Source organism: Zosterops lateralis (genome assembly GCF_965231275.1).
Source record: "Zosterops lateralis genome assembly, chromosome: 2".
Lineage (NCBI taxonomy): Eukaryota > Metazoa > Chordata > Aves > Passeriformes > Zosteropidae > Zosterops > Zosterops lateralis.
The window spans coordinates 41,640,833-41,654,463 of record NC_139763.1 but is presented as its reverse complement, the minus strand read 5'-3'; the positions used below and the strand labels follow the sequence as shown (position 1 = coordinate 41,654,463).

The 13,631-nt window shown below is 42.1% G+C and overlaps 1 protein-coding gene across 1 annotated transcript in view; it reads left to right on the top strand.

The window, feature by feature from the left end:
• Positions 1–3,140: 3,140 nt before the first annotated feature.
• Positions 3,141–13,631, top strand: part of HS6ST3 (heparan sulfate 6-O-sulfotransferase 3) — a gene marked incomplete at its 5' end in the record, with an annotated part of 279,846 nt that continues 269,355 nt past the window's right edge. The window contains one exon of the mRNA XM_083854915.1: positions 3,141–3,673. Within this exon, the coding sequence (XP_083711041.1) occupies positions 3,141–3,673 (533 nt within the window). The remainder of the gene's footprint in view (positions 3,674–13,631) is intronic.

Below are 13,631 nucleotides of genomic sequence, written 5' to 3'. Positions count from 1 at the left end.
GTGAACTCTGAGATACCTGCTGTCAGCATAAGATCTTAGAGAATTATGAAAAAAATAAGAGAATCCTAAGTCTTACATGTAACTGTTTTATTGTGAAATCCACATAAACTACATTGATTTTGTAAGATTATCTCAAAATTAGCTTTTAACTGACTTTGGATTTTCCTTGTAGTTAAAGTCTCATTGGAGATTTATAGATGAGTTATGTTTGAAAGGGAAAGTGTTGTGATTGAGCAGTGTTTGCAATTTTAGGGCTTCATTTTGAACCCAGTCATGATCCCATTAAATCAATGAGAACACGACTGTTTTCAAAATGACCCTTTTCATTGCTTCATTGATGCTAAGGAGTTACAGCCACAGACTTGCAAAGAAGTTAAATGATTTTATTAGAAGTTAATCCCCCAGGGACTTGCACAGTAACATGGGCCCCTATAAAGAGAACATAAAATACTGCCAAATGAAAACTCTATGTTGTTGGTTGTGCTGTGGTTTGTGACTCTACATAAACTGTGCTCCACAGATCATCATTAAGAGCATTCAAATTTGTAAGTAAAAGCCTGCCTTTGAAAGCTGCATAAACACATTGATTCATGTGGCACTGCATGTAAAAACTTCTAGTTTGAGAAAAAAGGAGAACCTTTTAAAAGTCAAGTTTTTCAGCTAAACATTAAAATAAATATTTTTATTTCTACTGTACATCTATTCTATTATTTTTTTACCAGTCTTCATGAATCAGTAACTGTCTTGAGTAAGTTTAAATAAATAAGAATTTAAAATTCTACTGAAATTGAGGGTTTCTCTGTTTAGCAACTCTAGTTTTGAGCTCCTTTTTAGGGAGATGAAGGTACCGTGTTAACAATCTGGTATTTAATGAGAAAATCTTAAATTACGATATTTCTGTATCATGCTAAAAGCATCAGAAGAGATACTTGAGTCTAAATCCTTTAGCAGCACTTCTATTTCAAATTAATTTTGCCATATTTCTTGTTAAGTCATGAATAGGCTGAGATGAGAACAAAATGCTTCTGTATCTTACACACATAAATATTTAAATTTCTCTAGGACAGGCTTTGTGTCACCTAGTATAAGAAAGGTTAAAAGACAACCTCACTAAGCCCACACTTTGGAGAGACAGGGAGTCTGAAAGCAGGTGAGCACAGTGGTGGCCAAAGCCGAGAAGAGTGGTCTCTCTAGAGAGATGGGTGCGTCTCTGCTTTGCTGGCAAAGAACACAGTGATTTTTTTCAAGGTGAAAATGCTGTTTTCTATTTCAATAAGAGTCAGTGAGTGCATACCTCTTGTCATTAGAGGAAGAAGACAAAATAGGTTTGTTTGATACCAGACTCTGAATTCTTCCAAAGGATGAAAAGACTTCTAGTACCATGGTGCATGGCTGTACAAGAGTGAATTTCACCAAGTAACCCACGGCATTTTCCTTAAAAAAATTCACCAAAGGTAAAAGTGCATCATCTCTTTTCATGTTTTGGCAAGACCCAAAAATTTGCCACTGTCAGACTTTTGCTGGTGTAATACCCCAACACTGCTATGGGACACTGGGAATGTGCATGCTTGTGTGGTAGATGTTTGGAGGTGGGTGGTGTAGGCTGTTGGACATTTACAGTTTGAGCTCCTTCTGTTTAGACTGTTTTCTGGTAATTTTTATGATTTCTGGCAAGCTTTATTCGGAGCAGATACTCCACACAAAAAATCCAAGTACTCTTGGTTTCTATATAAAAATCTTCGGTTTAAAATACATTTGTCTATTTTTATAAGTTCTAAAGGTAAGTGGTCCCATGGGAAGGCACTGCTCTTCTGTTATCAGTCTTGCAGAGGTGAAGCTGTCTTTAAAGTTGAGCAAAAAAGTTGCTTTAGCACTGTCAGATATCTAATTAATCCCTCAGTAAATAAAGGCATTCTGTAATTAAATAAGCGAGATGTGCAATCAGTTCTAAGACAAAATGCTTTGCATATTAATATATTGTAATCCAGGAGCCATATGAGGCTTGGTTTTAGAGATGAAGTGCTTGTAACAGAATTATTATGGGGAGCACACTGCAGGCAAAAACAGTGTTGGGGTTTTTTTGGCAAAATTCAGCTGAGTATTATCTGTGGACTAAAGACTGGAATATTTATTTAAGAAAAAGGAAAATTTTCAGTAGGAAAAACAACACAACTTGAGGATGTGGATTTTTGTAAATACATGAGAGAGATTGAAAAGTAACTTTTTGACATTTAAATGGAGCAGCTGCACTGCCGGAAAACCGATGTTATTGCCTCGGGGAGGTAAAAGTGTTCTGCAAAGGGGGTTCATGGTTAGGGACTGTGTTTTGAAGACTGTGAGAACCAGAGCGCCGCGTAACAGCAAACCTAAAAGCAGTTAGTTAATTTGTAGGGAGGTCGGCCCGACCTCCTAGTATGAAGCACTTGGGGTTATAATCACAAGCGGAACAGCGCCAAACACGCATTCCCTGGTGGAAAGCGATGGGAAATGAGGGATTTTGGTGGAAAGCGATGGGAAATGAGGAATTTAACGGAGCCCCGCTCACCTGGCTGCGCCTCCGTCCCGTCCTATTGGCGGCCTGACGCTCCGCCCCCGCCTTCTCATTGGCTGCCGCCGCCTCCCGGCCCCGCCCCACTCGCGGCCGGTCCCGGTCCGGTACCTGGAGGGGAGCGCGAGGCAGCTCCCCCCGCCCCCGCCGGGCCGCCGCGCGCTCCCATTGGCGACAGCGCCGGCGTGCTGGGCCCGCCCATTGGCTGGCCGGGCGGCCGGCCCTGCTGTGATTGGCCGTCGGGCGGGGGCGGGGCGCGCCCCGCCGGGAGCCGGGCGCTGTGTTTGGGCTGGAGTTGCGGCGGAGCGGGATCGGAGCGGGTTGGAGCGGTGCGGCCGCCGCCGGGCAGCGCGTTCCGGGCAGCGCCTTCCGGGCACGGCGCTCGGCGCCCGGCCCCGGCCGCGGGCAGCGGGCCCGGGATGGCCGCCCCGGGCGGGGCGCGCCGCGGCGCGCTGGGCTGAGCGGAGCGGAGCGAGCCTCGGCCGCCCGCCGCCAGCACCATGCCGTCGAGGCTGCGGGACCCGAGCGGGGCGGCCGCCCCGGCAGCGGCCGGCAGCGCCTGATCCCGCGCCGCGCCGCCCCCCGCACCGCCATGGACGAGCGCTTCAACAGGTGGCTGCTGCCGCCGCTGCTGGCGCTGCTCTTCCTGCTCATCGTCTACCAGTACGTGTCGCCCGCCTGCCCCGGCGCCGCCTGCCCCCGCCGCCCGCCGGCCAACGCCGCCCGCCGCGGGGGGGGCCCGCAGGAGCGGGAGGAGGAGGAGGAGGCGGCGGCGGGGCCGCGGCTGGCGGCCAAGTTCCCGTTCGCCCGCGGGGAGCTGTGCCGGCGGGTGCGCTTCGACATGCGGGGCCGCGACGTGATCGTCTTCCTGCACATCCAGAAGACGGGCGGCACCACCTTCGGGCGGCACCTGGTGCGCAACATCCACCTGGAGCAGCCCTGCTACTGCCGCGCCGGGCAGAAGAAGTGCGCCTGCCACCGCCCGGGCGGCGACAAGGACACCTGGCTCTTCTCGCGCTTCTCCACGGGCTGGAGCTGCGGGCTGCACGCCGACTGGACCGAGCTGACCAGCTGCGTGCCCGCCGCCATGGAGCGCCGCGGCTGCGCCGGCAACCGCACCCTCAGGTCAGTGTGCCCGCTCCCCGCCCCGGCACGGCCCGCCCGGAGCCCAGAGCCCCGGCAGCGGGGCCCGCTCCCCCAGCCCCCGGGTCACACCTGCCCTCCTCAGTCAGAAACAAGCGGCGGGGCAGGCGGGGGCTCCGGGGCAGGTTCTGCTGTGGGCTCTCCCCTCCCGGCGTTGCCTGCGATGATTGGCTTTGCTCAGAGCCGTGCTGAGCCCGGAGCGCTCCTGCAGCTGCCGGTCGTGCGGGGTAGCGCGGGGGAAACTCCGCCCGCGTTCCGCAAGTTTCTCCTCTCTGTCCTTTCCAAACTTGCCTTTAACACATCACCAGGCTCTTCTGCAGCGAGAAGAGTGCCTCTGCAGCAGCTGACGGATGGTTGCAGCTGCCGAGTGCTGTAACCAGCGGAGTTGGGAGTATCCAGCAGCCCCTACACTCTCTCCCAGCCGCGTTTGGCGCTGGCAGAGGGGCCGTGCCGTGCCCCCAGGCCGGGCTGTGCCGTGCCGTGCTGTGCCCCGGGCTGTACGGGCTCAGTCGGGCGAGCCGGGCCGGGCTGGGCAGGGAGCGCTGCACCGGCAAAAATCCCACTGTGAATGTCCCTGTGATGATCTGATGGCAGTGGGAAAGGGGATTCTGTGTCCATGCTGCCTCTCTGCGCGTTACAGTGCGGTTTTGTTGGGTCTAGTGAGAGGTCTTGTCTGTTCTAAGCACGGAGTGATTGTCTGATGGGTGATGCTCTTGGTAAGAGACACCTCTGGGTGGTTCAGTAAGTTTTGTCTTGGTTCTGATTTATTCACCGCTCGATCAGATTCAGGCTAGCATTAGAACCTGTTTTGATTTGTTTGATTGGTTTTGGACATGTGTATTAAGAAGTTATGAGCTGAATTCACTCTTAAACCTCTGCACTTTAATAATTGTAACTTCAACCCTGTAAAATATTAAGGAAAATGTCGGAAGAATACCTTTTTAAAATGTTACATAGTTTGGCAGCTACCTTACATTCTTTCATTTTAGTATCCATCTTGATTTTATGACTCTGCAAACTTCAGAATTTCAGTAGAATCACTTCCACATTGTGGTTTGTATCTTGTCACTTAAAAGCATCTACAGTCCCTGACATTCATGGGCACATTTTCACGGGGTTTATTCATAAAGACAATAGAGCTGATTATTGTCGTTGTTGGGCAATTTGAAGGTTATTTGATGTGAAATCAAAGGCCCTCCCGTACGGCAAAGCTACTTGCATTTGGGAAGACTCCAGTCAGGATAATTTGAATTTATTGTGGACTTGGACTGTACTGGCAGAATGCTGTTAAGGTAATTAATAAAATTCTATGAAAAAACTTTAGCTGAAGATGAAGTGTATGTATTTGCTGATGGAAAACAAATGCTGTGAGTGTCTTCAAGGACAAAATAACTTGGTGGTAGCTGTAGAGATTTAAGGAATATTCAAGAAACTTGCCATGTAAAAGGGAGGGGAGGAGAAAGAGTAACTCTTGTAAAAATGTCTGAAAATACATAGTCTGGCAGTGAAGTCCACTTTTTCTCTCTCATGAAGAATATTAATAGGTAAACAACTGAGTGCTAAATTCAATTGCAAAGATTACAAATGGGCAATAAAATAGGAGTAGTGGCTTCAGTGCTATTACAGAAAACCATTCTTGTATTAGGTAAATTTAAAACTTCAAGTTGAACTACACAGCCAGTCATAGTGGTTATTCAGTGCATAGTCAGTAGTTACTTTGATTGAAAAAAGACATGTAGTGATAGTTTGCTATTACAGGTGAATACTGTTTTCTGAATTTTTTGTTTATTGATTTTGTTTAATTAGTGATTTTTTTGGCTAATGTAAGATGGCACTTCTTGATTAGCCTTTACATAAATGAGGAAAGTGCTGTGAATAATAATTTATTGCATCCTTGTAGTACTTGTTCATTCTTGTTCATTATAACCTGTGCTAGGAGACACCTTTACATTTTTCCCTTTGTTTTGTCATTATAACCATGTAGCTTGACTTCTGCTTCTCAAGGAGCTCTAAAAGGAATCAAATAACCCTGAAGTATGGATTATCTCTGCTGTGAATGTCTTTGCTCCTGGTGAAATTGGAATCAAGCCCAAACTACTTTGCTGTACTATTAGAGGCGTGCGTCTAAGTCTTTTTTAATGTCTGAATGGAGAATTGAGGACACTGTATAACTAAAATAGGCAAGAAACTAGCATACAAGTCTAACATAAAGCGTGCTGAATATTTTTAAGTCTTCCTTTAAAGCTTCTGAATGCATTTGATGCACTAGACTTCCTTGAACAGCTCAACTTTTCCCTTCTGCCTTCCAGCCCTGGTGTCAGAAAATTAGGCTGAATTGGTTAAATATCTGACAATGGATTTTGTTTGTGGCCATCAGGACAAACTCTTATGGATTTGGTTCCAAGGTGTTTGATCTCCTATGCCAGATATTTGATGCAGTGAAGATGTTATTGTATTTCACATTTTGTTTATTTGTTTGTTTCTCCACATAGCAGATGTTAACATGATCTGTTCTTTCAGATCCCTGTATATGTGGTCTGTCTTTTACTACAGGGCGGGAATAAAGTGCATGATATGGGAATATAGTGTGTGATAGTGAAAATTTGTTTCTGAGAGGGCTAAAAATAGTATAAGTTAGATTAAGTTCTAACTTTTAATACAGATCTTCAGAAGATTTAATGAAGAAACTATAATTAGAATTCATGAGGGAAGGGGCTAGTTGACAAGGAGTGGATGATCGTGGTAAAGATCCTAGAAGGTCTGTGAGGCACAACCTCTCCTCAGTCTTTGTCTTTCATGGACAGTATGTTTAAATCACGTTAGGGTTTTAAAGAGAATTTGTCTTAGTTTTTCCCCTTTCTAAGGCTGGAGTTTTGAAGTCTCAGGACCCAAGATGGAACATGGGGCAAAAACTGATGCTGTGCTCCAGAATGGGACATAGTGGTATGGTGTGCCTTGTCCCAGCTTCAATATGAAAAGTTGTTTCTTAATAATGTATTGGATGCTACCATGAAGTTGTAGAACTACCTCTTTTGTTAGAAAGCAAAGTAATTATTTTGAATGACATTACTTTAAAAAACAACCAAACCAAACCAAGACAAAACCTGTAAACTATATTTCTTCAAATGTTTGCATATGTTTTAATTTTCAGGATGTGAGATTTTCTGCTAAAATACCTGTTTAAGTGTCTACAGAGCCAGGCTGTTGGTTTTTCATACTAATGTGTAGCTTTCACTTTTACAAAAGTTGCTATCTGTTTAGTGCCTTTAAAATTTATTTTTAGTTTATTTTTTTTTTAAGAAACAGTCTTTTATGTGTTTGCATTGCCTTCTCTGGAAGCCATTGAAGTTGGTGATGCTTGTGTTCACCTCCAGCCCCAGAACCTGGCTTTCCTTCAGAGCTGCCTAGAAAGCTGAGACTGAGGAATCTCAGCCAATACTGCTTGAGGAAAGAATGGGAAGAGAAATGTTGTGAAATGTCTAACCTGGTATGCCAGGGAAGAGTTGATGTCAAGTCTGAGTGACATTAGGCTGCCTCTGCAGACAGTGGGGAGAAATAGAATAACACAGACAGTCCTTTTAAGGATCTCATACATGTCTGAGACCTGATGAATTGTCTTCTCAAGGGCCACTTCTTCCATTCACTGATAACAAGGGAAAGACTAGAATTGTGAATTGTGACTTTGTGTCTAGAACTAGAGAAGAAGAGTTCCACATCTAATGCTGCAGACATACTGTCCAAACCAATTGTCTGCCTCTGTTAGGTTACCAGGTAGTCCTTGGGGTGTGAGATAGGGCTTGCTTTGCCTCTGCTCTGTGGAGGAGGGTTGAGAGAACCTGAGAAGTCCTTATCAAAGCACGTTTTATCCCTAGCTGATGATGCCTGCAGTATAATTAATAATTATTCATTATTGTTTGTTTGAAGTTTGATTAGACTAGGAATGCAATCTTTTAAACTACACACTTGAAAGAACACTTTATTGAAAGTTTTGTCTAATTTTCTAATATGAAACAGTGAAATCACTTGAATTGTGTAAACCCCATAAGCTTTATTGTCAATGCACTCTAGTCTTCAAAACTATTGATTTTCATTAATTCTCTTCCATTATACTCTTTATTTCCTTGTCCTGTTTAACTTACCATATGCTACATTTTTCTATGAAAGTGTAAATCAGCTGTAGACCCATGAGCCCTGGAATGGGGAGAGTTGAATAGAAAATATTAGTAAGTTTCCTTTTCCTTCTTTTGCATTCCTTTATTTGACTATTGTGTATTTTTGAAGCTCTGGCTATAATAGAACATAAGACTCTGATCTTTGCAGCCGTGGTAACTGATCATCACAAAAATGTAAGAGTGTTAATTGAAAAGTAAGACTATGCTGAAGATAGTGGAGAGAAGAGAATAAAAAGTCATGAATGTTTAAACTGAAAAAAAAGGCACCAATTCTCTAATGTACCTTAGTATCTTCTACTGAAATGAGTCCTGGAGCCAGTAAATTCTATATAGTTATTTTAATAAATGTAAGGAACCACAAAGACTAAACAATTTCCTGTTGTCCTGCTACTGACTGTGGGTTTTTTACTTCCTTACCTGTCTCCAGTGTAATCTGCTCAAGGATTTAATTGTCCTTAAAATTGAAAAGTGGTGTTGTCTTCCCCAAGTGCTTAGTGTGAACCTTGTTAACTTCAATTTTAAGCCCATTGCATCTCCTGTCTTTTGAGAACCTGAGAACAAATTGATCTCATTTTCTCTGCAGTAGCCTTCTGGGTACTTTGGTTCTTAGGAAGCCCTCTTTCAAGCTTCCCTGCTTAAATAGTAACCAAATCCAATTCACTCTGTCTTTATTGGAGGAACACAAAGAATGGCCAGCTCTTTGGGTTTTTGTCAGTTGTTTTCTTAAAAAGTGGTGTTTCAGTGGGGGTACAGTGTTTTGTCTCTTAAGTGCAGTACAAAATGGACCAGAAAAGATTACTTGGCTTATTCTGAAAGTTGTGCATGTACACTTCACTGATATTTACCATTTTGCAGTTGCCTGACATTGACTGTCAGCTTGGGATTTAGACATTATTCATTTTATTAAAGACTATTACTTATATTTTCCATTGTCTTTTTGAAGGACTTTTGTGCTCATTCCCAGTGGATTTCAGTTCCCTTCTGTCAATTTCTTTCATTTGCAAAATTGATTTAAGTTTTTTGTCCTTCCTAGCTTTTCATCATTGGCACATTTAGTAAAAATGGTTTTGTTTTCAGCATCCATGTTACTGATGCAAACATTTAATGGAATGAAATCCCTTTGTAATAAATACTTTGTTTGATAACTCTCAGAATTGCTTTCCAGGGAGGGATTTTTGCCCTTGTCACATAATTTTTTTATATAGACTGTGAGTTTTTTTGCCTTGTTGGAGTAACTGGAGTAATTGGAGATGTTGCCTAAAGTCGTCCTTTTTTTTTTTTAAAAAAAAAAAAAAACAAAACAAAACAAAAAAAAAAAACAACAAAAACAAAAAAAAAAAACAAAAACAAAAACAAAAACAAACCCAAAAAACCCAAAACAAAACAAAACAAAAAAACCAAAAAAAACCCCCAAAAAACCCAAAAAAACCCCCAACAAAACAAAAACAAAAACAACAACAACATTTCCTTGCTAATGTTCCCACTTGAAGTCAGTTACTGTATTTTAGAGAGAAATTAGGCTGTTTTGATCCAAATTGATCGAGATAGTGATGCTGTCTGCTATTTTTTCTATTCATTAACAGACAACTTGTCTAGAACTTGTGGCAACAACTAGCGACTATCCTTAACTACTTTTGCACTGTGTGTGTCACCTGTGAGGTTTTCCCTGTCAGAATAGCAGACATATGATTGATGTACCAGAACTTTTCTGCATCAAGGTTGTCACAACCCTGAAAAATCTTTCACCCAAAGATAAGTCTTGTCTTCAGACTTTCGAAGGTACTGCTATAAATCTCAGCAGGTTGCCTACAAAAAATGACTACAACTCATGTTTACTGTTAATTGCCAGGAATGATAAAAGAGTGGTCAGCACTATTTCAAATGGGAACGGATAGTTCTTATTCAATCCATCATGGTAATTTATGGATTACTGGAACAGAGTAAGTTTTGAACCGGGAAGGTGCATGCTATGAAAATGAGCTGAATTGCAGTTCTGGTTGTCTGGAAGAGAATTTAGTCATATATTCAAGCAAATTTGGCTTTTTCTGGATTTCTTTCTGGAAAACAGGCTGTCTAATAAGGTTTTCTCTACAATGCAGGAGCTGTCCTCTTTTTTGTGCAGGAGCCAGGCAGAGAAGTCCTGTGGGAGAAGAAGAGTGGAAGTGTCAGGAGCATTCCCTAGGGCTGTACAGTGTTACAAGACATAGCAGCTGTTTTAACTTCCTCATATTATGATGCTTTTTTGATTTCTATTAACCAGCTGCCTAATTTAGAATAGTTTCCAATCCCCTTGAATAGGGTATTGCTTAAATTCTTACGCAGCATTAGGATATGTATGGGTTTGAGGCAGAATGGGAAAGGTTACTTTGTGAATGGGAAAAATTGCTGTGTAACGCCATTAGACCGGGAGAGATCAGATATGTAGACCCAGCCAGTGGCAGAAATAGGGATAAAATTGTAAGCATGCTTGTGGAGGTTATTTTTGAGGACTCTTTATGGAGAACAAAATCTCTGCCAGCTCAGCTCTAGTGATCACAGAGAAGCTGAATGGAAAATGTAAAGATCTCATTGAACTGAATGATTTCTATCTTCAGGTGTGCTGACAGTTTTCAATGTCTTAATTTCTAAGTAAGCAAGAGTAAAGCATCTTCTCCCAGAGTCTGGTGAAGCCATGGCAGTGAATTGAGTTTATATATAATGTAAAGACTCCGCTGCTGTTTGTGTAGAATGAGACCCAATGAGAGCAAGGAAGAGCCTGTATTCGTTAATATTTTTAGTATTGCATTCAACTTGCTGCCTGTTCTCTGGAGGTATTTATAACTCAAATTTCTGTGCTACTTTGGATGTCGTAATGATCCCAGTTGCCTCAGAAGGTAACTTTAAGTTCCTTAAAAGCTCAGTTATTGCTGAGCAAGGTTTCAAACACTGTGTAGGAAGCTAATGGCATGAATTAAGAGTCTTTGGACAGCCACTAAGTTACAATTACTCAGATCTGGAACAACTAGTATTTTAGGGGGAAAAACTTAACAGAAGTATTTTGGGATTGTGTTTGAAATGGCATGAATCTTCTTTCAGAGAAATTGCTAGAGTAGCAAAATCAATAACTCTTGAAGTACTTATGGTCTGTTACATGATCAGTGCTTGCGATCTTGATATGTATTGACTGAAAAGATATAAAATGGGTTCTTGTAAGGATAGGGCCTATTAGGATTGGATTCTGCTTTGAAGCTTACACTTAGGTGGTCTTACGTGTACCTCTTAAAAAATCTAGAGTATGGCCCACAGCTTAAAGTCATCTTAAAAAAAAGGTGCTTAAACTTAATGTCTTAAACTCCCTTTTTTCTTTAATAATTGGTAATCTGTTGGAAAATGCTCTATATAAATGTGATTTTCAGACACATTAGAAGTGTTTCATTAATACAGTTCTATGCCAGTTGTGAAAGTGACAGGGTCATGCAGGGCGTACTGTGGCTCTGAGTGTTTACAAACTGATAGAAATGACAAGCATACTGGCACAGGAGTGGATAAACTTTGAATGCCATATGAAGAGTAATCTTGGGATGGGTAAAGCAATGAGCAGATGCTCAGTTTCCAAAGGATGGAATGAACCATGATATTCGTAATTAACTTGAGAGTGTATTTCCTAGTCTGTCAAGTAACTTGATGTGGATGAGAAGTCTCGCCGCATGGTGCACTTTGATCCTGGAAGGAAATGGTCCCTTCAGGATGTCTGTGGAGGAGCTGGCATCTCTGAGACCAGTTACTTACTGCAAATAAATTAACTTGACAGTGAGGTCAGTGGAATAAAACCCTTCACAAAGCACTAATAAAAAGTACCAACTTTTTTTTTTATTTCTCATCTAAATTCTAATGATATCAATGTAAAGAACTTGCTGACTTACAGATTTCCATTTGATTTGTGAGCTGGCTTTTGTTTAAGTAGCAAATACATTTGTATCTCAGTGTTTGTGTATTTGCATACTTAAAAGTGTCTATTTGCAATTTTTGACTTTAATTCCATGTATCTTTGCACACAGGCTCTGTCTGAGAATGTGGGGATAGGAGGAATAGCAACTAATGGTGTTTACTTGAGGAGCTCCTCTGAGGAAGAGGAGAAAGAGGAGAAGCTGTGAGCCTCGAGTGAGATTGAAGTCTGGAAGAGAGCAGGGAGCAGAAATGACTCTGCAGTCTTGCGAGGTCAAGGAAGGATCAAAATTACGCAATTTGAAAGTTGGGGTTTTTTCCAATACAAATGGTTTAGGGTTTAAAGCTCTCCATATGTTCCTTTTATGCTTGCTGGAAGAGAAACATACAGAGGTAATGAAAAACTTAAAGTGTTAGGTAGTTTGAACTCTTGTTTTACATAGTTGTTTTATTTTTCTGGTATAGGTTTTCTCAAGCTAGAATAGTATTGTAATAAGAGAGCCAAATAGTAAATTAAACATCTTCAGCTCCAGCAGTGTAAATCCCTAATAGCAGAGCTGTCAGATGTTGTTTTCATCCTTTAGCTAGACCTTAACTTTTAGTGATAGGAGTAGGACCATTATTTTGCAAGAAGTTCCCAGTGAGAGTGATGAATAACTTTGATAACTGCAAAACCTTTGTTTTCATGCCTGAAACACCTCTGTCAGGCTAAAGCTATGTTCATTTCTATTGCTGACTTAACAAGGTTCAGATGAGAAAAGTAACTTAATGAAATATTTAATGTTGTTTTCTACTACAAGTCATTTGGATATTATAGAATTATTATAGAGTTATTATTATAAATAATTATTATAATTATAGAATTACATAGGAAGGGACCTCTGGCAATCATGTAGCTCAAACCCCTGCTTAAAATCAGTCTAACTAGAGGAGGTTGTTCTACGCTATGCCTGGAAATTTTGAGTAACTCCAGGGATGGTGGTGCCATAGGGTCTCTGAGCAGCTCTTCAAGTGTTTGTCCACCCTCATGGGAAAAAGAGCTTTTCTCCTCAGCTAGCAGAAATATCCTGTTTTCCAAATTGTTTCTTCCTGTCCTATTGCTGTATGCATCTAAAAAGAATCAGGTTATGACTTTTCTATTTACTCACACATGAAAATTGAATAGAGTCATGAGGTCTGCCTGATTGCTGCCTTGTCCCCAGATGGAGCAAGCCTCCCTTGGCCACTCTTTGTGTGTGTCCTGGTTTAAGGCAAATTTGGCAGAAAACTCCCGAATAGGGTCTCTCTGGGAAGCAAACTTAAACAGCCCCTCCTCCAGCTGGTCTGAGGGAAAGAACTTATTCAGAAAAAAGTGGAAAAAACTGTTTATTTAACAAACAAAGTGCCCACAAGCATAAAGAATGAATAATATGAAACAATAAAACCTTTTGTTGTTCTGAAGTGAGATGGCAAATTCAGAAAGTCCTTGCCATGGACTGTAGCTCGGGTTGCTTAGTCTCTTATTAGTTCCTCTGGCACTGACAAATGCCTAGGTCTAGACCCTGGTGGGCCACAGGTGTGAGCTCCCGGTGCTCTTTTGGGTTGTTCAGTCTAGAGCAGGTTTAAACAGTCCTAAGAAAAAGAAAAAAACCCAAAACAAACAGTTTAGGGAACTTCTCTGCTTCAGCTAGGTAATGCTAACTAAAAGCAAAGGAGATCTCTGTCCCACTGTGTCCATTCCTCAGCCGACACAGTCTAGGAGCGGAATGCAGAGGAGTGAGCAGTTTCTCCAAAACAAACTGTGTTCTTCTCCTTGGTTCACCCTCAGAACCAGCCTTAAAGGCACAGAGCTCATTATACAGCAC